Source organism: Pseudorasbora parva, chromosome 16 (genome assembly GCF_024679245.1).
Source record: "Pseudorasbora parva isolate DD20220531a chromosome 16, ASM2467924v1, whole genome shotgun sequence".
Lineage (NCBI taxonomy): Eukaryota > Metazoa > Chordata > Actinopteri > Cypriniformes > Gobionidae > Pseudorasbora > Pseudorasbora parva.
Window position 1 is genome coordinate 8,764,457 of NC_090187.1, and position 26,312 is coordinate 8,790,768.

At 37.5% G+C, this 26,312-nt stretch overlaps 1 protein-coding gene across 6 annotated transcripts in view; it reads left to right on the forward strand.

Annotated features, from left to right (window-relative positions):
* Window positions 1–26,312, forward strand: part of cntn5 (contactin 5) — a 427,504-nt gene that overhangs the window by 53,823 nt on the left and 347,369 nt on the right. For 3 of the 6 annotated variants that reach the window (XM_067419346.1, XM_067419347.1, XM_067419351.1), the window contains exon 1: window positions 17,383–17,423. The exons of the other annotated variants lie outside the window; for them this stretch is intronic. In XM_067419346.1, coding sequence (XP_067275447.1) covers window positions 17,398–17,423 — 26 coding nt within the window. In that variant the 5' untranslated portion in view covers window positions 17,383–17,397. Of the gene's footprint in view, window positions 1–17,382; window positions 17,424–26,312 lie in introns of those variants that run through there. 6 annotated transcript variants of the gene reach the window in all.

The following is a 26,312-nucleotide window of genomic DNA, read 5'->3' on the forward strand; positions in this document are numbered from 1 at the left end:
GGAAGGACAGCTGATCATCGAAGTTTATCGTTGAAGGAATGAGCATTATACCGAGGCCTATACCCTGTAGTGGGTCCAATTCGGAGGTGGGGGGTCCGTCATGGTCTGGGGTGGTATATCACATCACCATTGGACTGAGCTTGTTGTCATTGCAGGCAATCTCAATGCCTTGCGGTACAGGGAAGACATCATCCTCCCTCATGTGGTACCCTTTATGCATGCTCATCCAGACATGATCCTCCAGCAGGACAATGCCACCAGCCATACTGCTCGTTCTGTGCCTGAGTTTCTGCATGACAGCAATGTCAGTGTTCTGCCATGGGCAGCGAAGAGCCCGGATCTCAATCCCATTGAGCACGTCTGGGACCTGTTGGATCGCAGGGTGAGGGCTAGGGCCATTCCCCCCAGAAATGTCCAGGAACTTGCAAGTGCCTTGGTGGAAGATTGGGGTAACATCTCACAGCAAGAATTGACAAATCTGGTCCAGTCCATGTGGAGGAGATGCACTGCAGTACTTCAAGCAGCTGGTGGCCACGGCAGATACTGACTGGTACTTTTGATTTTGAGCCTCCCTTCATTCAGGGACACATTGTTCTATTTCTGTTAGTCACATGTCTGTGAAACATTTTTTGTTTATGTCTTACGGTGTTGACTCTTTTAGTGCTCATAGAAATATTTACACGCATTAAGGTTACTGAAAGTAAAAACAGTTGAAAGTCAGAGGACGTTTCTTTTTTTGCTGAGTTTATATACACTGGCCTGGCGCCACTCTCTTACGGCTCTTGCTCGCCCTGCTCATCACAATCAGGCAAGTTGTATATGTTTATATGATGCAAGTTGTATATGTGTATTTGTTTATATGACGCAAGTTAAAAATTCCTCTTCCATTTCCTCTTTCCATCTGCATACTGTAAAGTAGGGAAGTATGCGGCATAGAGGCAGGGTGGAGTTATGAGGTTTTACTGAATGTTTTAGGTTCCAATGGAGTTGGAAACGACTCGAGGTTTAGTCACAATCTCCTTTTAATACTTTTCATTGGTATAATATTTGCAAAACCCAAAGACAGATGTAAAGGGTGGCCAATAGTAATGATGCATGTAGCATTACATCACTCAATAAATTATTTCTTGAGTCTCGCTGCTAGATTTATGGTCCAATATGGCAGAACATTGACTAATAAAAAAAAAAAAAACACACAGACCGTTTTGGACAAGAAAAAAATTAAATACACATTATCTTGAGTTTGTGGAGGACAAGTGATCTGTCGAATAAGAAAATGCATTCTGTTGGCTGGATTGCATTGAAATGTCAGGGTGGGTTATTAATCACATAGAATAAGTCTGATCCTCACTCTCTATGACATGCAGAGCCTCAATTTACAGATATTACTTCAACTGAGAGTCAAATTTTGAAATGCATAATTGTGCAGTTTTGCCAACACGTCTGTTGTTGTTGATGCTTCAAGTCTGGATCTCATTTAACGGCACTATTTTATGTGGCATCTTTAATAGTTTATAGTGTACTGTCTATTAGTGTATTAAATAAACACAAACCTGTTCCTCCCTTTCTATAAACATAAAGTGAGACATTGAGATAATTACTACAGATGGTGGGACTCACACCTAATTGAGGGATGGCGATGATATTGAGTGGACTTCTTCTGTATTGACAAGAGCAGCAGTCTTAGTTTCTTCTGCTCAATAATTTAAGCATAAATAAACCGAAGATACTGAAATGCATGTTTATGGTTGGAGAGGTGTATGAAAATGCCAGGTAATGCTGAGGTTGGATAATATAGCTCAAATATACTTTATAGGGTCATATATTTAAAATGAATCCATGTTTTTCAGTTCAGTTTATTTCTAAAGCACATTCAAAAACAGCAACAAGGCAGACCAAAGTGCTGGCCAATACAAAATAAAAAGACCATAATATAACAGATAAAAGGAAGCATTGAAAAACAAGACAAGACATTACAATCTGTTAAAAGTCAAGAAAAATAAATATTGTTTAAGACTATTTAAATGCAGATAATGTAGAAGCAGCCCTAATGTGGTTTGGCAAGCTGTTCCATAAAGTGGGACCAGCCAGAGAAAAAGAGAGTTCTTGGAATTTGGAGTAAGTTTATTAATAGATTAATGGTTCAGGTGTGTTTGAGTAGGGTTGGAGCTAAACTCAGAAGGAAGCGGAACTCTCCTGGACTGAAGTTGTCTATCCCTGGTGTACTGTATCCAGTGCAAACAGCGTCCGTGATTAATAATGGGCTCTATTTGCTTTTCGCACAACACATTGCTTGCCTCTGGTGTAGGCAAATTTTAGCCATTAAGAAAGTGAATGCCAGTGGGTGGGGCCTATGGTTAGCTGATGTAAAACTATTTGTCAGAGTCTTGCTCTGGAGGCAGGCATTTGCATATATGCCTGTGTGATGTCAGAAATTCCACAATATCTAAACAAGCAGTTTTTGGATATTGATTAATAAATGCTTTGCTTATAATGAGGAGGAATTTTAAGCTATGAAATAAGCTTTTAAAGGGATAGTTAACCGAAAAATTAACATTATCCTATGAGATACTCAACCTCAACCACCCTAGGTGTACATGACATTCTTTCAGACGAATAAAATCCGAGTTATACACTGCTCAAAAAAGTTTACGCTACTAATGAGACAACTGATGGTGTTCTTGGGTATTTCCTCCCAGATGTGGACATGTGCATCTCTGAGCTCCTAGACAGTATGAGATGCCACCTGGCAAAGGAGGATTGACCAAAACATAATGTCCTAGAGGTGTTCTATTGGATTGAAGTCAGGCGAGCGTGGTGGCCATTCAAATGTATCAAATCCTTCATCCTCCAAAAACTGCCTGCATACTCTCACCACATGAGGCCGGGCATTGTCATGCACCAGGAGGAACCCAGGACCCACTGCACCAGCATAGGGTCTGACAATGGGTCCAAGGATTTCAACCTGATACATATTGACTGTCAGGGTGCCATTGTCTAGCCTGTAGCAGTTTCCCTCCATGAATATGCCTCCCCAGATCATCACTGACCCACCACCAAACTGGTCATGCTGAACGATGTTACATGCAGCACAACATCCTCCACAGTTTCTCCAGACCCTTTCACATCTGTCACATGTGCTCAGGCTGAACCTTCTCTCATTTGAGAAAAGCACAGGCTGCCAGTGGCGAACCTGCCAATTATGGTGTTCAATGGGAAATGCCAATCAGTGCTGGACAGTGAGCACAGGGCCCACTAGAGGATGTTGGGCTCTCAGGCCACCCTCATGAAGTCTGTTTGTGATTGTTTGGTCAGAGACACGTCACACCAGTGGCCTGCTAGAGGTCATTTTGTAGGGCTCTGGCAGTACTCATCCTGTTCTTCCTTGCAAAAAGGAGAATATACTTGTCCTGCTGATGGTTCAAGGACCTTCTACAGCACTGTCTATCTCTCCTAGACTAGCTGCATATCTTCTGGAATCTCCTCCATGCTCTTGAGACTGTGCTTGAAGACACAGCAAACCTTCTGGCAATGGCACGTATTGCCTGTGCAACCTCTGTAGAGTCCAGCTATCGCTTCATGCTACCAGTAGTGACACTGACCCTAGCCAAATGCAAAACTAGTGAAAAGCAGTCAGAAAAGATGAGTATAGGGGGAAAAAATGCCTCCACCTGTAAAACCATTTCTGTTTTGGGGGTCTTCTCATTGTTTCCCATCTAGTGAACCTGTTGTTAATTTCTCTGATTAAAAAGTGTTCCTTTAAAAAAAAATTGAGCAGTGTATTAACAAATGTCCTGGCTATTCACGCTATTCACGCTATTCCAAGCGTGGCAGTGAATGTCAGTTCAAAAATTGTAGACCAAAAAATCTGCATCCTTTCATTATAAAAGCAATCCACACGGGTCAATAAAGGCCTTCTAAAGTGAATTGATGGGGTTTTGTAAAAAAAAAAAAAAATCCATATTTAACACGTTGCATTTTATACATTGGACTGTCTTCTGTATTTAACTTACAAAAATACAATTAAAAAAACTGGTGCGGCAATGATGTCAAGCGAAGTGTAAAAACCATAATTGGCTCAATGATGAGTTCAGGTGTAACATTTTTTTTTATATAACGCTGATTGATTTTGTCTGAAAGAAGAATGTGAAATATATGACTTTGAGAGAAAGTAAATTATGGAATAATTTATATTTTTGGGTGATATGTACCTTTAAGATCTTTTTTAAGTTTTCTTCAAGTTTGTCTTCATAATAATATATCAACATAACTTGCCTTTGTTTAATATCCTGTTTTACCCAAAGTATATTTGCAATATTTTCTATTTAATGGTGGTTTTGCAGCTGAGAATCATTAATTCAGTGAATGATTAATTGATTATTATTACGGATAACTTGTGAATCTTTTTCCCTTTTCCATGAGTAGCCAGTGAAGACAACAAAAAAGAAAAAAAGAAAAAAGGTTGTCATAATGTTCAGTCCAGATTGTAACAAACCAGCAAATCATTGATTGCATCTTTAAACCCACTTTAGTTGTATGCAAATGAAGCACGGATTTATTTTTTTATTTGTTTTTAAATCCCAGAAATAATGTATAATGTATGTATGACAGATATTTCTGATACAGTAAGGACAATTTTCTCTTAGTTTTGAATAACATCGTCACACTTCTTCAATTATGCTTACACAAACGTGATTAATTAAACACCATGGCCTTTAATTTGCACTGCCATTTTATCTGTATTCCTTACTGAATCATGAAAAAGCTCAGGAGATCATCCCTGTCAGGATGAGTAAAGTGTTATTCCTTCGCAAGTTAGTGGAGTACAGCACTCATTTGAAGCGTTCTTTGGCTTAAATAATCCTCCAGCCCAGTCCAATAGCTGTGATTGAAATTGATGAATGAAATCGCAGAGAACGGCCTGCACAGTTCGCACTTAAGGTGAGCAACGAGCCACACTGCCGCGACCCTAATCATAACTCGCATAAATCATTGACGCTAAGAGCCACCATCTCCATGTAGAAGGGAAGGTCCTTGGAGTTTGATTGTAACAACTGATCGCTACTAACCTCATTCAGCCGCTCATCTCAGGTAAAAAGGTCAGAGATGGATCAGGACCGTCTCCCCCTCCATCTTCAGAAGAGCTCTTCAGTGAGAGCGTGCTTCACATCAGGTCATTTTAAGATAGAGGTAGAGTGCTTATTTCCATCCAGTATTTTTTAATTACACTCCTGACGTTCTGTTCGAAATGCGCTTGATTTTCTGTTGGCGTTTGATGAAGGCATGTCTCTGAAGTGATCAGAGATTAAATTTATATAACCGGTGAAATAGTTTCCCTAGAAAGGTGTTAAAAATCTGGTGGCAGATTTGTTGCTGTGGAATGGATAAGCGTGTGGCTGTCTGAAGATGAGAGAGGTTTGGAGAGGTTAACTGCATTCTTGTCCTTCCACATTCTATCACCTATCTATTACTTGGACGTAAATGTGGGAGTCAAAGAAAAATAGAAATAACTGGTCCAGAAAAAGAAACGATTTTATTTCATATGAAATCTAGTAATTTCACCAGAGATGCATTTAATGTAAATTTTACTCTGTTTCAAAGTCATCTCATGGCTTAATTGACTCAGGTAAAGCTAGGAAAACATTTAAGTAAATAAGAAGACATAATGGATAGCACTCGTCCTTTCTTGGAGGTGGAGAAACCAATTTATTTATGACCTGCAGGATTTCTTGTAAAACGTTTTTAAAACGAAAGAAAAGTCGGCTGTTTTTGTCATGTTGTAAGTTTTAATTAAAAACGTTTTGTGATTTTTGGCTGTAACTTATGATTAAATGTTTCGGCACTTGTATGAACAATGTTATATAGGCCTATAGTTAAATCTAAAGTACTAGGCTATATAAATGTAAAGTAATGCATTGAATAAAACGTTGTTTAAATGTGGTGCCTTTAAATGTGACATCTATGAAAGAGTGTATACATAGAGAATTGTAATGCTGAAAAGTCATGTTCAGTAACAACTTTTGGATTTTAAATAAAAATAATGAATCAATGCATTTGTGTTCGTGGTATAAAACCACGGATCACCTGCGAACTGCAAACTTTATATGTGAAAGTACAACAGCACAACACACACTGCATACGGATTGCAGATGGAGTATGTGTGAAACAGGCTGGGAGTGAAGGAGTTGGCTAAGGTGAATGACGCATGATATCCATCACGACCAAACATTAGCGATTGGTTATGGCAGATCCAGACTGGCTCTGGGCAGATCCAATAGTTTTAAACTTTAACAGGGTAACTGTTTATCTTCACGGAAGTTAAAGTGTTTGTTCACCCAAAAATTAAATGTATGTCATTAATGACTCACCCTAATGTTGTTCCACACCCTTAAGACCTCCGATCATCCAGAACACAGTTTAAGATATTTTATATTTAGTCTGAGAGTGTATGCAAGTGTATGCACACTTTACTGTCCATGTTCAGAAAGGTAATAAAAGGATTTTTATGCCAGGACTTTTTACTGCGCGAGTTGAAGTACTCTCAGAAATGCTATTCCGCCATACATTATAGTTCTCCTTTTTAATCCACTTAGAAAAGCGCCACGTTTTATTTTATCTCACCATACTAGGTCGTTCAACTATTCGTGTAACTGTATTTAAATAGGGAAAACGTGGATGTTCTAACTTGATCTCTGGGCTTAGTGGGCTAAGCTAAATGCTATCAGATCGTCACCGCACGTCAGCGAGATTAAGTGCACGCACTCAGACGAGAGAGGTATGTATTAACTTGTTTTAGTTAAGGGAATAACATAGTTTAATATGAAAAAGAGGTGAAGTATCCCTTTAAGGCATTTTTGACCTGTAGATCAATTGCTTTGTTCCGAAACAGGGCCTTAATTTGTTGCATTGTAGCATTTCGTTCCTGGTTCAGATCTGGTCATCATTCAAGAGTGCAAGCTAGAAAAGGAGCGACATTCCCACTAACTGATAATATATACATATTTAAATATATATATAAATGTATAATGCAGTTATAGTTTAACTCAAGGCTTTGATGGGACATACTCACAGAATCAGACACTGCTGCTTTTTATATAACACATTTCCTGTTATGAATTATGATACTGCTTAGTTCATTGGTCTGTTGGGTCATATTGCTTTCTCACCTCAACCAAACCGCCCCAGAGTTTGTTCGATGGAGCCGAGACCACTTAGTTCAAGCGCTCTGTGAATTATTATTATTATTTTTATATAATTTTTTTGGTTCGAATACGAGCCTAATTATGTCCATATTTGCCTAAGCAAACCGAACTAAGGGAGAAAATGCACCAGGTTCCAAAACAAATGCTCCAAACCAGCCAGTTGTGAACCAGGAAGCATTAACAAAACCCAAAACCATCGCACTAACATATAAATTAATGCAGTTGGCCTACACTTTTATTAATGAATTCAGATCCATTTGCATTGCTTTTTTTTTAAGCAGTTCGTGTATTCACTGGGAATCAAACCCATGACATTGGCATTTCCAGTGTCATGTTACTCTTTGCACTACAAGAATGTTTAAACCAGTATGACCTTTTTATATGAAAGGAAGATATCTTTAAACATTTTGTTTCAGATCCCATTGAAATTTCACGTTATGGAATAAAATATAGGACACAAATATATTTTAGAACATATTATTTTAGAAAGAAAGTTGTATGTTTGAAACAACATGAGGGAGAGTAAATGATGACTGAATGTTCATATTTGGGTGAACTATCACTTTAATGTCTTATGTACCAACTCACTATGTATGTTTATTTTTGACTTCAGCCAGTTGAAGACAATGCAATAGAAAGACGTGTTTTCTATATTATATTTCACAGTAGCCTAAACATTTCTCATCACATTCATTTCAGACCACCTACACAGGTAAAATATAATTTCTTTTGTATAGCAACAACTGGATTGTGGTACAAAAATGGCTCACAATTGTCATTTCATGTTGACTTTAACCCTGTGTTTATAGATAGCATCACACACTTTTAATACAATAAGTCCAAGGTACTTTGCAGTTAAATAAAAAGCACATATTCATATATATTGTAATGTTGTAATTTTTAACTAAATAGTTAAATAGTATTGTTCATAACTGTATTGAATGTTCTATTTTTACTTGTTTTTAATTTAATAAAGATTGGCATTGTTTGTAATGCCAGATAAATACATCACTGAACGCAGAAAGAAATGATATGCTCTTATATACTTTTCCATCGCTTGAGGGGTTGTGGGTATCTTTGGCAAATGTTCCATCTAACAGAAATAGTATACAGTATCATCCAAGTACTTTTGGCATGCTATTTTAAATGCACTATGATGTGGGTACGTACTGATTCTAATCACACATACTTGGAACGGATTTTATGCAAATTTAGATGAAACCATAATGTTTCTTCAGTGCACTGTGGCATTTTGAGTGTATATCCAGTTGATGTTGTCCATGCTAAGGGTCAAGATTTTTTTAATTAAGAAACTGTTATCCACAGTTCCTTTTATTCAGGCAAAAATGTAAAGTACACTTACAATCTTGATTTTGCAATCAAAAGATGCGTTCTGCTGTGTCCTGCGACACCTAACTGTAGTGTTTGCATGGCAGCTTGCCTCCTTTATAAGGTGTTAATTTATTTTTTTATACCTCTAACGTTACAGCACAGTGTGATGTCTAATTAGCAGAATCCTGCACAGACAATAGTACACGCAGATTAAGAAAATACTACAAAAGGATTTGTGGCTATTATGCACAAATCATATACAAGTATTTTATGGCTTTTGTGAGTAAATTATGGATGAGGGTGCGGCATGCACCGAAGTAGGCGGAGGTTTTGTGCTTTTCTTTAACAATATCAATGTTATGGTTCAAATAATTGTATTATATTTATTCCATTGGTGTGTCAGACTTGACAAAATGAGAGTTGTATTATTCTCTAGCTTCCCTTTGTCATTTTTAATTAAAGTCTTGTGGAAGCAATTATATGAACTCTCAGGTCCCCAGTTTTTATGCATTTATTTTATTTCCCATCACATGAAATGCATTTTGACAATGCAACACTGGTAAATGGAATTCAAGAAGTTCAAAAACAACATGTTCAATTAATCATGCCAATCACAATACAAAAGATAAACACTGCTTATCTAAATCCTTCTAATACTCTTTTCTGGCATACCTATTTAACCTGTATTTCTATAATTAGGTACTGAGGATTTGTTGCTGTAAGCCAAGCCTGTTTCACTTCATTACATGTATTTGCGCGTGTGTTGTTTGTGTCTTAATGTGGTGTTCTAATTGTTGAAAAAAATGGTCGTGCTTAAAATTGGTTGTTCTCAGAGCTGCTCAAACAAGTTCTTACCCCCATCTCATCACATATTGAAGCTTGGTCAGGACCCCTTGTCTGCAGTTTTTAACACACATGGTACTCCAGTGATTTCAGTTGTTTGCCCATTTAATTATTTGCATTTGTAAAATTAGACGAGATTGTGTAAATATGTATAGGCTACATTTATATTTTGGAGCAACTAACCCTACTCCATCCCTAAACCTACTCACTTCTCAACAATATAAAACCATAAGGTGAAAAGGCAAATAACAGTGCAGTCACAGGTATGTATTGATGAAATGATGAACGCGCATGCACTCAGTCAAATCTCATTCAAAAGATAATCTGACTCTTTTAGCATGACGCAATCAGTTATGATGAGACACACGACAGCCAATGATATTTTACAATCAAAGCTGATGCAATGACGCAGTTGTTCACAAGATATACGAGAGCCAATGCAGTTGGATATGACAATGTGTTGGTTTAACGGGTAATATAGGGATATATTATCGGGTTTAACGGGTAATATCGGTATATAGGCGATATGGACTTAAAAATATTTCACAATGTTTTCTGGTATTTATGGCAATAAAGATATTAATGATGATATAAATCTAGTACCATTCCCCATGTTTTTGGCTACAAGTGAGAGCTGCACGCATTCTTGAGAGCCAACAAACAATGATAAAAAAGTAAAAATCCAAACTTTTCAGAAATGGAAACATTGCATTCTTCTTTAAAAAAAAATGCAGGTGACGTTCAAATAGTGCAGCTGTGCTAAAACATACCTCACAATACAAACAATAATAATTCAAATCAATGACAAGTTTGAAATGTAAACACGGGTTCTGTATGTATTCATATTCTCATGGTGTGAACACTGGCAAAAATAGTACAAAGACCAAAATTAATAATCCAAACCATGTCTTCAAACTACAAAAAAATAATAATAATGTATCCTACAATTTCTCCTACTAAGACCAATATAAACTGAACTAATGATTGATGAGCTGCTGGGTTCTTGAATATTAATCACACTGTCAACATTAGCTTGAACTGATTTGCTGAAATCAAAAAACAGTAATATGTGAGCACCAGCCAATGAGATTGCCGTTTGCGCATTAGTTTCTTCTTGTTCATAAAGGCTGAGTAATTCCAAATAAACTGCGTTATTTTACGGGGAAATACAACAAAGAATACTGTTTACGTATAGCACGACAATTCTACATGGTAAGACTCTCGCTCTCTCTGTGTGTGTGAGAAGCACAGAGCGCTGTCAGTCGGGCATCCTCACACTAGTGTTTACTGTGAAATAGTGTGCTTTACCGATCGCTTAAAAAAAGAGCAAATCTCGCAAGCGCTCAGCCCAAGTGCTTAGCGAGTGAAAATATATCTGCGTGTACAGGTTCCAGATTGTAGAGGTACCTTACTCACAGCTTCCGCCATAGTTCATTTAATTCTGCGCGTGAGCTGCGAATGGCTCGCGTCATCAACTAGGCTTTATCATTATGGAATGATTAATTCTTATCATGGGGAGAATTTTTACCTGTATATCGGAAACGATAAGATATCGCCCATCCCTAGTAATATAGTACCGGGCTATAGTAAACAAATCTTTCATTTTAAATCAGTGTTATAAGTACCCTGTCAAAGGAGGTCTATAGCCCTGGTGGATTTCATCATTTTTCTGCCAGCTTGAACTGGAATCAATAGTCAAGGCATTTGCTATGGCTGAGGAGTTGATCCTCGTCTCCATTGCTGCAATCAATAATCAGAAATGACATGGGACTCTTAGACAGTAAGGTTCAGAAATCTGGCCTGTGGATTCTGGGTAAAGCTGCTTGTATCAGAAACTTGGGGGTAAGGGTCTGGCAGCACTGTAGACAACGCTGCCCAAGCGGTAAAGGTCGTAGGGCACGAGATTGGAGCAGGGGTTCAGATGTCACACAGCGGTTTTATCTTGTAGCCGTGCTGAGACCAGTGATTAGAACATACCTAAACACACAGCTAGAAGTACACAACTATTAGTGTGAATTTCTAGCAGACAAAATTTTTTTTTTTTTTTTTTTTTTTTCCTTCTAGAATAATATTGTCGAGACAGATTTTTGATTGTAGTTATGAGGTCTGGTTCACTTAGACAGGAGGAAACCTGCTCGAGTGACATAAGAAGTGAAAAATAAAGCCTAAAACTGTTGAATAGTCTTCCGGCTTCCCTGTGTATGTGTGTGTTTCTGTTAGGATATGGCATGTATGTATATATATATATATATATATATATATATATATATATATATATATATATATATATATATATATATATATATATATATTTATACACATGCCATATACTAACAGAAACACACATATAAAAAAATAAAATAAAAAAATAAAAAAATTTCAAATGTAATTAAAAATAAATATATTATTACATACTTACTATTATTTATTTATTTCATTAGAAATAAATATAGTTTTATTATAATTGTTATTTATTAGATAATGAGGTTTTTCAAGGATCCTCTACAATAAAGGGCCCTATTTTAACGATCTGAAACGCAAGTGTCAAAGCGCGAAGCGCAAGTAACTTTGTGGGCGGGTCTCGGCGCTGTAGCTATTTTCCCAGCAGGAAAAATGGCTCTTGCGCCCGGCGCAAATCTAAAATGGTTTGGTCTGAAGTAGCTTCATTATTCATAGGTGTGGTTTGGGCGTAACGTGAATAAACCAATCAGAGCGTCATCCAGCATTTCCTTTAAAAGCAGGTGCGCAAGTTCCATTATGGATTGCTATTATTATGGCGTATTTACCAGGCGCGCGCCAGGAGCGGTTCACAGCCGAGGAGACTGATGTTCTTGTAAGAGCAGTGAAAGACAGAGAAGTTGTGTTGTATGGGGATGGGAGAAACACACCCAAAATAGCGTCGGTTAAACAGGCGTCGGTTAAACAGTTTTTTCAGTTTTTCAGTCGATTTTTTTTCCTGGTTCTTGACGGACTAACCAATTTGTCAGATGTCATTATATACATATATGTCTTGCCACTATTGGGCAAACAGGTCTGATCCTTAATTACTACAATTAGCCTGAATAATTTGTAAGCTAGATTTATGCCTATTTTTTCACATCTTCGTGGCACACCACAATGATTTCCGTCATCTCATGTGTTAATATTGTTTTAGTGTAACAATTGATGATTTGCAAAAATAACTGTTGCATCTGTGTAGATTACATGAGCAAAGTGTATGCGCGTTGTGCACGCTATACATTATGGTCAAGAATGCGCCCTTAAAATAGCATAATGAACAACGCGCAACGCGCCACTGACTTTAGACTAGGTTTTTTTCTGGTCAGTGGCGCAATTGTTTAATGGAACAGCAAAATAGCACCAGGGATTGTTTGCGCCGGAACACACCTCCTTTTTTGCGCTGAACCGCCCAGGGAGCCCAAGTTCATTCACTAGTTTAGCGACGTGCTTCTGTGGAGGGAAAAGCGCGCTTTGCGCGGGTGCAAAATAGGAATGACACATGCGTCGGTGTACAAAGTCAATTGCGCTGGGTGCAAGATAGGGCCCATAATGTTTTATGTGAACTTAATTTGCAGACAACAAGTTGATATAATTAAAAGTGATTAAGATTTTTTTATTTTTTTGTAATAAATAATAATCATAATTTTAAAAAGATATAAGTTTTCTTTATTATGACTGTATACTATGGACAAATTGTAATAACTCTTATGTTAAACTAGAGAAACTGTTGTCAGAATTCTGCTTATCCAAAAGTAATAAGTATGCATATCTAGTTTTCTTGCTACTAAGTGCCTCAAACAAAACTCTTGAGCACCTTTCAAGGACCTGAAGCCAGTAACCAAACTTTGACAAATCCAATAATCCTCCATCAAAAGTGCTCATTGTATCAACCCGGTACCTTGTAAACACAACTTAGTTTCCAGGCGAACCAGTGCCAACTCTTGGGAATTGCGTAAAGCCAGCCAATAAGATTAGAACTGCCGATTTCCTGCCAGCGTTTGCCAGTTTTGTGTGCAGTATATGCGTCAGATGGCCAGAGAAAGGACTGTGGGCGATCCGTGGGTGTGCCGTCTGAGGCTGAGTCTTATACTAGAAAAGCCTGTAAGAGGAGAAATTCATGTAACTTTGAAATCATATACAGTAAAAGCAGTAACTCTAAACAGTTTTTGAGATTTAATTGAATCCGCTTCATACCCTCTCTCAAGAAAATAAAATAAAATAAAAGGTACAAACGCTGTCAAAACATACACTTGTGTACCTAATGGGTGCATATTGATACCTTAAAGGTACATATTACAGCATATAGTGTACATATTAGTATATAAAAGGAACAAAAAAGTACCACCCCATTGACAGCTGTTGTGCCTCTTTTTCTGAGAGTGTAGCCAGTGTCACAATCTGTCAGACTGTTTACCAAGGAGAGATGAGGAGGCTTTTAGTTTACATTTTCTGACCTGGGAGAGGCCTAGTAGATTTTTATCTAATGAAAGTACAACCTCTTTCACTCAGACATGGCCACAGGCAGAGTTAGGTTACCTCATGATGAAACAGCATAATGTGTCCGCAAGCACTCAAATCCACCCTGTACTCACTTTATAGATTTCTGGCCACAGGATAAAGTTTATGCTGGAGCCAGGATAGTTTCAGGAATGTCATGGTTTATTTATTTAATTTCTCGCTGAACCGCTTGGAGTCGTGTGTTGTTTTGAGGGAGACCAAAAAGATGGTCTGTTTGACTCGTCTGTGGAGCTCTTCAGTCCAGCACATTGGAAAAGAATGGAATGAATTGGATGCAGACAATCAAATCTGGGGCACCATGGAGACTGCACATCTGCTGTCGTCCCAAAACTGCAGGAAATGGGTCAGTGGTGCACTAGGGTTAAAAGTAAATGAATTCTTGGAGGAGAGTCAACAGTAATTCCAGGGATGGGGTTTACGCTGGGCTTATTGATAAATCCGGTGCGTTCTCTTCTCTGGGGTGCCAGCTTTCACCTGGTGTGGCCTTGTTCTCAAAGCCCTGAGAAAACACAAAGCATTATAGGTAGTTAAGAGCACCAAACACGGATAGCATCACGTCATGGCAGGATAGTCATTTATTAGCATATATTATCTGTCCCTCTGTTTGCCATTTTTTCTGTCCCATTTTTCATATGATATATTTTTGAAAAGAAGCACTAACCTCATTAGAGAAAAGTTGCAGGGATCTGGCACCAAACTTGTATGAGATTTTAGCAAATGTAAATTAAAAGCTCTTCTCCTAATTTAATAAATTACACAATGACTGATGCATTTTAAATGCCTGTAAAAAAGATAATACTTTAGATAATTTAACTTCATGTTTTTCTAACAGGTTTGCACACACTGCAGGAGGGATTTTGGCCCACTCCTCCTCACAGATCTTCTCTAGATCAGTCAGGTTTCTGGCCTGACACTGAGAAACACAGAGTTTGAGCTCCCTCCAAAGATTCTCTATTGGGTTTAGGTTTGGTACGCAGTCATGTTGGAACAGGAAGGGGCCTTCCCCAACAAATTGTCCAAAATGTCGTGGTTATGATAAATCATTAAGAGTTCCTTTCACTGGAACTAAGATTTCAGGGCCAAAACCCTGAAAAACAACCCCACACCATAACCCCCCACCCCCCTCCACCAAACTTTACACATGGCACAATGCAGTCAGGCAAGTACCAGCTAAACCCAGACTCATCCATCAAATTGCCAAACATAGAAGTGTGATTGGTCACTCCGGAGAACACTTAGAGTCCTCCCCCCAACTCTAGAGTCCAGTGGCAGTGTGCTTTACACCACTGCATCTGATGCTTTGCATTGCACTTGGTGATGTAAGGCTTGGATGCAGCTGCTGGGCCATGGAAACCCATTCCATTAAGCTCTTTAGACACTGTTCTTGAGCTAATCTGAATGTCACAACAGATTCACAACAGCTAATCTGAAGGAGCAAATCCCAACAGAACTCAACTGCACTGTGTTGCCAAGTCTGCGTTTTTTTCCGCAAGTTATTTTCCATGTCCGTGGGTTGAAGCGACCTCAGTTATGTGCTATATATATATATATATATATATATATATATATATATATATATATATATATATACCCAGGATAAAATAGCCCAAATAACACACATTTTACCCCAAAAACGCCTTCTTTTTTCCGGAGGATGAGAGAAATAGTGAAGGTGAATGTATATACAAACAAGCTCTTCGTTTAGGATTTGAACAAATTCAATTCAAGGCAAGCGCCTTTGCTGACGTGGATGATTACGTTACTGTTTATTATCTGTCCATCATCGTCTAAAGCCCACGCTGATGATTTTATTATTTAAGAGTTTCTGTTCGGGCATAATGACTCCTCTATGGATCAAGTCCAGACCGAACTCCCCAGCTCAAATGTTGTGGATGGCATCCAGGCTAGTAGTGTCCCAATACTTTTGGCAATAAAGTGCATTGAGTGCATTTTTTTATTTTTTTATTGTATAGTTTTCCACACTAGTATGTATTGTTGTGTAACCGTTAAGTAAAATGTAAATATAATGTATGTACACCACTAATATTTAAATATGCAAGTCTATGTCTTCATTGCCAAAAGAGATATTTTTCAAGGTCGTTACATTACTCTTATCTAGTCTGTCTTAATCATTCTGTCATTTTGTAAGGTATAAGTTTTATTTACTGTGGCACTGATTGCTGTGAGGTAATCTGCTCACACATATTGCCTTTGGCATTGCTAATGTGTTGTGCGGCAGTTTGTCTTATCTCCAAATCCATGTAATTCTCACCCGTGAGTGCAGAGTCATCCCGAGAGAGTTCCCAATCGTGTGCTTAAACTCCACAGTTTCTGCGTTACTGACAGAAAGCTTACCGATCACACTCGTCGACTGCAGCTAGATGATGCGTGAAGATGGCGTCAGATTTGAACATAATTAAAAACATGTTCAGCCAGAGGGAATTGGTCTGCAATTATATCTACATTTGTACAGAAATAAAGAATAATAGAAATGATTTGACAGCCTTGTTTAACTCTTCAGGCAGAGAGAAATGGGATGGAATAGAGGCATTTATACACTAAACGCATCATACTCTTTTCACAGCCCTGCTCCGTTGTTAACCTTGAGATACTGTGGTTTCAGAAATGCATTAGGACACTTAATGCAGGTCACATTGCATTATCAAACCAAACGCTTTGATACTGTGATCTAATGCAATGACATGTACAAGTGTGACTTAAGTGTCCAGAAAGTTTATGGGTCCACTATAGTTAATTCCAGGTCGATGCAAAGTGCATTGATCACTTATTTACACTAATGGATTAAAACAATTGAATTCCAATGAATGGAAACACATTCGGGAGTTTTATTTTTTATTTTTTGCGGGAGTCATGTATGTGATCTAATTCTAACAGCAACTGTGTTCATTTATTTATGGACTTTTTAGACCTATTTGATTGATATGATAGTGGAAAGAGGGAGAAATGGAATCTGGAAATATTGCAAAATTGATTTAAACTCGCATCACCCTTATGAATGCCACAGCTCAATGCACCAGAGCACATGTGCTAGCTTCACTGCACCTATAAACCATAACACAGCAAAATACTATAATGATTTATTTATGAAGTTCCTAAATCAAATATTATAAATAATACAATCCTGTCAGATCTGCGGGGTCACGTTAGTCAAGCTCGCATCAGCTGACTGTCAGCTGATCACGTCTACCTATAGGAATATGACGTCTATCACAGCATACATATGTAAGTTCCTTCAGTACTATCAATGCTATCACGTTTCTCTAGAGCTCGTTTACCCTCCTCCATCCCCAGCTCCTCATCTCGTCCAGTCAGGATTTGGTATTCTAATTCTCCTTGAATCAGTCTAAATTCCTGAATTATTTTGTACATTTAATATCAACATTAATTATATTTACAATACATTATGTGTGTTCTGTTCTGTTTACCCATAGGGGGTTATTGCTGCTAGGCTGCATGGATGCGCAGGGAGTTCTTGCCCAGAATGGAACCATACCGCCAGTCCAAACGGTATGATAATAGCCAATAAATCATCTTTGACGATAGTGGCCCTAACAAAAATTATATTAAAGAGTCAGTTCTCCCCCCAAAAATGTATTCTGTCATTAATTATTCATCCTCATATCATTCCAAACCTGTAAGACTTTTGTTCATCTTCAAAAGACAAAAGGCAATATTTTTTATGACATTTGAGAGCTTTCTGTCCTTCCATTGACAGCTACACAACTACCACTTTGACTTTTTCATAAAGATATTGTAAAACTAATCCAAATGAATTGAGGGGCTTAGTCCAAATTTCCTGAAGAGACTGAATTTAGGCTTTTATTCACAAATAAAAATTCATCAACTCGCACATCATTTGTGGTAAATGGAAGCCCAAGCATGCTTGCTTGATGTGCAAGAACCAATAATGTTCAGTAGTGTTTGTTACGAGCATTTTTGAGCTTCCACAAGAACCAATGAGGTTTGTTCTTGCACGTCAAGCAGGTATGGTTTATAAGTGAATAAAACTGTTCATCATATGAAGTGATTGTGTCTCTTCCAATTTTTTTTTTTTATTTATTTATTTTTTTTTTGACTAAAAATATCTTAATTTGTGCTTCAAAGATGAACAGAAGTCTTGGAATGACATGCGGGTGCGTAAACGATCTAACCCTTTGACTGACAGCTTGCGGAGCCAGTAATGTGCTTCCTGTATATGATGACTCATCAGAAAGCCTGTGATTGAAGGAGAGAGACCTGGGATGCTTTAATATGAGAGGAACAGTCCAAAGTACAGGGAAGACCGGCAGAATAATGATTAGAATCAACATTTTATTAAAAATGGACGATTGATTATTCTAACTCAAAACACTCATGCAAACAAAGGAGTATTTAAAAAAAAAAAAGAAAAAAATCTTAGTTTTGGATTAAAAAGTGGGATGCATTTTGAAGAGTGGACTCTTACACTGACATATATACATATATGCTGTTTTTTCGTGGATTTGTCTGATCGTATCTGCACGGAAGGAGAAGAAAGATGAGTACTGCATTAATTATGCCATTGTTTGAATAGCTACTGCTTCAGCATTTCATTTAACCCTTTCCTCTCTAGTGTATTTACAGTATTGCAAAAACGTGTGCATGAATCTTGATTGTTTTAGCTTTCAAATAATGCATAGTTTGTGATAGTTGATTGAATAATTTTAATAAAACCGAAGTAAATAAAAGTAAAAGTAGAGACAAGGCCACTTGTGTCAACCTCCCCGCCGGCGATCCAGTGCATATTTAAGGAGTTAAAATGGTCATATTAAGTATTTCCCAATTAAGTAAACATTTCATGTAATTGTGTCGCATGGATTCCTATTAAAATGACTGGATTTTTCCTGCAACAAAAAAGATTATGCCTACGTATCCCATTAAATAAAAAATAAAAAAAATAAATCAAAATAATCAATTGTTCATCACTATTAGCTTCAGCACTAATTAATATTAATAATTGAAATCAACAATTCATCTGGCAAGTAATTTAGTTAACTGGCCTAACTGTGTTTTTTTTTTTTTTTGTATGGTTGCCAGGCAACACTGTTTTTTTTTTGCTCATTTAATATTCCACTTCAAAAAGTGCCTCACATCTGTTTCGTAAAATGATCTCTAATAAGAAACTTAAATATTACAAAACCATATAAGGAACTGCAAATGGATTAAGTAATCAGGGCAGCACTTATATCAAATGTTTATTATTTATTTATTGAAATTTGTTTTGCTTCGTTATTTAGGGGGAAATTTAAACAGTCAACCCTGTTATATGGATATTTATAGAGATATTAGTATTAAATTACCTTTTCAAAAGGAAAATTGTCATTTCATGTCTGTTGTAAAATCTGCGTAAGGAAATCTTCTGCCTTTAAGCTACATTTGCATGGATTCCTATTAAAATGACTGATTTGCTCATATTTACATCATAAGATACATTGCATATTTTGACACACATTAAGTTTTCTATTGACTTCAGACAAGTTTAAATCAATTTTAAACCACAAAAAAGAATTTAACAATATTGAAAGCACATACAAATTAAGCACATAAAAGCATTCACCATATTTTTTTTTTTTCAACTGTTTGGACTGTAACCACATATGATTCTCTCCAAATCAATGAAATGCTGTTAAGAAGCAATGTGCACCCAGGAGATAAAGGCTAGTTGTTGTTCTGCTATTTTCAGGGGAATGTTTGCATACACCCATTTCCCAGAGTCCTCCACTGGGTGTAAGTGAGCTGGCACATTCAACAGAAGACCAAAGCATGTTTCTCTTTCATTCCGCCTGAATCCAGCCATTTCCTCAGCAGCACACCAGCACAGCTTCTCTCGAGAGACCAGAGCGGTTCAATCCCGGGCGATTCTCTTTGAATTCACCTCACACACTTCTATTTTCAGGGCCCACCTATGTTCAGCATCTCGAAATGGCTTTGGAAGGTTTGAAAATAAAAACATCAATATGTGCGGGTCACGAAGTCAGCTTTATTTGAAGGCACAGACATTTTACCGGATCAGCCCCGGCGCCGTGGCGTTTTCAGTGTTCCTTTATTATTGATAGCTTGGATATATATGGTAATTGTTATGGTTATGGCATATAATTGCTGTAATGATGATGATGATGATGACATTAAGAACTGTGATGAATGGCCAAAAGCCCGCAGACAAACGTCATGCCTGATAATGATGCTTAACACTAATGAATCTGCTGGTGGGACACCTAGGCCGCGTGTCGCTGGTTCCAGCAAGTGTGACACTGCAATCTCACGCTCTTTCCTCTGATGATAAGTAGAAGTCATTAGGTTGTCATCAAAGGGGAAGGACATTCTCCAGTCATCCTTCGTCTGCTTCTGCTTAATTGTGTCTATTTTTGGCTGCTGGTTGACAGCAAATACATTTCTCTCATGTACTGCTACCACACTGAACCGCCATTGTGCTTAGCAAAACATTTAAGGTAAGTGCAGCCCTGAATACTTAATGCATTTGCTGTTTAAATGACCGATTATTTTCCTTTTATGTTTTTTTGACATTGAAGAATGATTTTACGAAACAGATCTGACTCTGAATTGCGTTTGATAAGGCACTTTTGTAGTGGAATATATTAATGAGACAAATTGCAATGCTGCCTGGCAACCACAAATGATCCACAGTTAGGCCAGTTAACTAAATTACTTAGCAGAGGAATTGCTTATTCCAATTATTAATATTAATTAGTGTCGAAGCTAATTACAACAACTGGCTACTTTGATTTAGTTTTTTTTCTTTTAATGAGATAAAAAAGCAAATATTTTATTGGGAAAAAAAGAAACCTTAGGTTCTCCATATCTTGGCCAATGTTTTCCCTCTAACCAATGTGTGAATTGAAGACTATAAGCAAATATGAATGTGTGGATATGCTTTACATACAATACGTGTGTTACAGTATAATTTTGCAGATTGCTTTTCAGTAATTAAACAACAGTGGAAGCAGTGGAACTGTTAAACACACACACAATTGTGTGCTACATTTATCAGTTGATTGCAATAATTTATTATACATATTTACAATAGAAAAGTTTTCTAGTGAAAGCTAGTTTAATTGTGTTTGTCATTGGACACAGTAGCTTCTCTACCTCAGGGAGATACACGACTCCACATCCACACTGACTTCATAAAAATCTGTCTTGAAAAAGAGTTTCCTCTTTTACACCAGGGATTTTAATGCTAGATGTTTGCAACCAAGCTTCTCATAAGGGGATTTTACAAGGTGTTCCATAACGGGAAGCGGGGTGTTTAAAGATTAGATATCTAGCCACTTTGGGCCAAATGATACATGTGTGGCCCCAAGGATTGCTTTTTATCTCCTGTGTTATGTCATTGTATGCTTACAGTGGGCGACATTATTCATAACAATTGAGTTCCTAATGTATTTGGGTTACGAAGGCGGTCTACGGGGACAGAGATATAGTGTGTGTTGCAAAACAAGTTGGAACAGCCATGTACACAAGCACTGCAGAGTTTTGGGAGTCAAGACCTCTTTTATTTGCAGTGTGAATCCCCCCAAGATGTGCCAATGTGTGTACAAGTAGTGATTTCTTCTTGTCATAGTGAAGTCATGGCAGATTATCATTCCTGTAGCCCAGTGTTTCTCAAACTTTTTCTGCCATTCCCCACTTTGGAGGTAGGGAAGGGCCACGAGCCCCACCTGTCCCCAATCACCCAACAAAATGGTAATTATCTAGGCTTTAAGTTTGCCTGTTAACATTTATTTGATTAACATCACATTTAAACCTTTCATGTGTACAGTCAAAATATTTTAGCTGAGTTTTTTTAAGGCAACGTTATTTTAGAACGTTTCATCTTAATGTTTCCATGGCAACGCGTCATGTTTATCACGTGACTCACCATAATCAAAATAGCGCTGAATGACAGATGTATCGCTTTTATTACGTTTTTTTTCTTTTTTATTCAAAATATTGACATACTTTCTTACCATGTCATCAACTGTCTAATAATCCAATTGTAGGTGTGTTTTGCCATTTAAACCCCTTTATAAATGATCTTGATTTTGATCTATAATGTGAGATGGGCGCTGCCACTTTGAACAAATGCACTGCAGTTCAGAGTCCTGTCAATCGGATTTGCAGTACGTATATTCATCAGCTTCTCCTGGAATAAGTAAGTGACCAGTGAACTGGGAGAAGAATCGAGCAAACTTTATAGTTACTTACACTATGTGTATCTGATATGAATAAAACATGTCGGCCAATTATATTTGAATGGATTGTTATTGCTGCTTCCAAAGACACCAGTGTGTATTCTACAAACTCTAAATGTATTGTTTTACTAGTACTTGTGTATTTAAATGTTACCTATTCAATTAAACCTAAAATAAACAGTATGCGGTTGAAAACACTGCATGACGTATGTCAAGAGCTGAGCGCGTATGCATCTGGCTCAGTGCCAGCCGAAGCGCGTCCCACCGTTTGAATCTGACAGTTATGTCACGTCACTAAACATTCTAAATCCCATATGTGGGTCCGTACTCTCAGGGGCATAGAAATAAAAATCCCATGTGGGACCGCTCAAAAGGTTAATAGAGATGGGCACAAAAAATTAACACATTTCCTCCCGTTTGTCGTGCCCCACTTGTCATGTCTCTATTCCCCACCAGTGGGGCGCGCCCCACACTTTGAGAAACGCTGCTGTAGCCACTGATGGAATTTTCCTGCTTTCTGTTTTCACTGATATATGATAGGTGGGCGCTATTACGCAACTTTTGAAAGAAAACACAGGTAAAAAGAGCAGAAACAAGCGATAAAAACATTGCTTTTGCTGATGTATTTTCTTAACTTTGACAACCATATTTACTGTATGCCTGCAGTGTGAACGTAGTGTACCTGTATATATTTGGGTCATTATCATTATCATCCAAAATGGAAGCAATGCCAATGCAATTTGTCACAATGCAAAATATTTTTTTCTTTATGCAAAATGGAATTTGTATTATAATTTAGTAATAATTATAATATTATTATTTTTTGGCTATTTTAAGATGTCCTTTTTAAATTGTAAAGTGAAAACTTTATTTGCCTTAAATGCATACCCACTACACTCTCGGAAAAAAAGTACAGTTCAGTCACTGGGGTGGTACCCTAAGGTACAAAAGTGAAAAGGTACATCTTTGTACCTTAGTAACCCCTAAATGATAGATATTAATAACTTAAAAGGTACATATCAGTACTTTAATAGTGCATATTAGTACATTAAAGGACCATAGTAGTTCCTTAAAGTTACATATTAGTAGCTTTTTGGTTTTGTACCTTAGGGTACCGCCCCAGTGACAGCAATGTACCTTTTTTTTTTTTTTCTGACAGTGTACCCTCCTCCTCATTCATTTTTTAAAGTTAAACATCAACCTTCTTAGTATTCCTCAATCAATCCATTTTAATATATGTGTGTGTGTGTGTGTGTGTGTGTGTGTGTGTGTGTGTGTGTGTGTGTGTGTGTGTAGGTGTGTGTGTGTGTGTGTGTGTGTGTGTGTGTGTGTGTGTGTGTGTGTGTGTGTGTGTGTGTGTGTGTGTGTGTGTGTGTGTGTGTGTGTGTGTGTGTGTGTGTGTGTGTGTGTGAATTTTTTCCTTCACTATAATAAATTAATCTATAATGATGAAAGGTGGAATATAAAGGTGGAATATAACGTATCATAGTTAACTCAGACAGAAAACAAAACTATATAATCCAATCTAATAATAATAATCTGCAAAACTTGAAATGGCTTAGCTATTTACAGCAGAGCAAGTTGTAAATCAAACTTAAACACATTCAAATGTTAGTGTTACTGTCACTTGATGGTGGATCTGGTGAGAAAACAGTGATCAAAATATTTATATTTATTTGAAAATGAGTTTTGATAATATGCATTGGATCGTGAATATGAGGCAGATGCTGAATGTACTGAAATGAGTTTCTGCCGAGGACAGTGATTATGGGATAAAACATCTGCTCTAACGGAACTCATCCAAGCTCCAAAAGGTAACGATATGTAATAATATGCTTTGATTTATTCTTCTGTAATTGTCACTCTAAAATCAGCAGTTTTATATATTATCGCAACAGGTACAGATCCATCCGTGTTAGATTTAGATCTGGGTCGCTAAAGACCCGAATTTGTAAGAATGTTTGGTGAAACATGCATTTATGGTCATGCATTTATGGGTTAAATGAGTAATAGTAATTAACTACATGTGATTAGGGTTGGGTTTAAGGTTTGGTTTAGGGTTAGTTGCATGTAACTGCACAATTAACGGTTATTACTGTAACAGGTATAACTATAGGTATAACTACATGCAAAATGTGTAACAGTTAAAAAAATATATAATTAACTTTTTTTACACTTAATATGTGATAAAATATTCATGGACATAAATAAAACGTCAAATCTTTTTAAAATCTTTTTTATCTGAAAAATATTTCAAATTAAGATGCAAAGGGCTGCCATTATCACTTGATCATGATGAGTTGATAATGTTACAAAGGCATAGACTGTGTTTCCAAATATAGGGATCCAAATGAAGGGAGTGCTTCCTCCTGCAGTGATCATAACTACACCACACCCAGAGCGGCTGATATCTATCCGTCAAACCCCCACCTACCCTGTTTTCCCATTACCCTCTTATGCGGGAAATTACTGTGCCATTCTATCACTCCTGGCAATGGAGCCCTTATCGATCCTCTCCAAAATGCTTTAATCTTCTTTATCCATAGATCTCATCTAGTAAGAGATGGGATTTGGAGGTGGTTATTGAGGTTTGTCTAAATTTACAGTTACGTGCTGTTGCGACTTATTCTTTTTTTACCAATGAAAAAGCACTATTATACTTAATTTTCATTTAGGCTGACTGGTGTGGGCAGAGAGAGAGTAATGTTCTGGATTTGTAATGGAGTAAGGAGTCACTTTTATCTCGTTGTGAACTTTGTTGAGGCAAACAGATTCAAGGCATCTTTGAAAGTGTTGCACCTTATTATATGTTAAAATATGTTAATGCCAAAATATGAAGACAGAGAAATAGAAAAAGAGATATAGATTTCTGTAAATGCATGTCACATGACAGACATCATTCAGGAATACACAGGGCAACATTTCCCATCTTCTTCACTATTTATAGATGTCATTGTCAGATCTCTGTGTTGTATGTACCCTTAAAGCTCCCACCTGCCTTCTCTTTTTACCCCCTTAAAGATAGTGTATAAATGTATTTAAGTGTATTTATCCAACTTGTCTTGGTTCTCGCTCATATCAGTCTTAGAGTTCCCAGAAAATGAATTGTATGAATATGTTAGTCTTACCATTATCTATACGCTAGTGTGCTCCAACAGTGACAAAATTCACATTTTAAAAGACAGGCATTCAAAATTTACAGTAGGTCAATGGATCAATGATTTTGATGACATACCGCTACACTTCATCCTCTCATCAGCTTTTCTGTCCAATAAAATGCTCTCCAGAATCTAGTGTCCCACCTCTTACACTAAAATATAGATCGTGACGCTGCAGCTGAAATCGATTGCTTGTTCACACATTTACGGTTTTCTACATGTTGAATGGCACATACTGAACTATATCGGGAACAATTCAAACAGTGTAAATATGCTTTCCATTTGGGCGAATGAAGTCTGGGTTCACGTCATTGTCACGCGAACCTCCGCTACACGTGCACAGAGTCTGCTCCGGTCCAGAGACACGATAACTCAGAGCGGATCATATGCATGAGTCAGAAAAGGCATCGGCTGTATTCTAAAGTGATATAGACGAGATTAGGAGGAGAAAATGTAAAGGATTGAGCTTCGCCGAGCTGTGATATAAACAAACTGTGATGGCTAATTAAAAAAAGGGGAGGAGCAGCTCGATATGCCCCGGCCAATCTTCCGGTTTCAGTGTTAATTACGTCAATACATTGAATAATGCTATGCGTTTCAAGGCACTTCAGTGGACTATTAAAGCTATCAATATTCTCTCTCTCTCTCTCTCTCTCTCTCTCTCTCTCTCTCTCTCTCTCTCTCTCTCTCTCTCTCTCTCTCTCTCTCTCTCTCTCTCTCTCGTCTCAACCAACGACGTGTCCCAAAGACTTCCTATATACATAGACGGTGCACCCGTATTACTAAAAATGTGAGAAAGTGCAACGCACATGTTCCGCAGAGGGAAGCATTGGTATTGGTATTGGGGTGGAGTACAAAGACGGCCATCAGGTTGAACACATCCTGCTTTCTCTAGTATACTGAACCAATGTGAAAGACCATGCCATTTTTTTCCCAAATATAAGCATAAGCAGAATATACAGTATATATTTAGTAGATAGCATTTGGCTCTTGCGGTACTTTGATGGCACATGTGATCATAGGGTGAT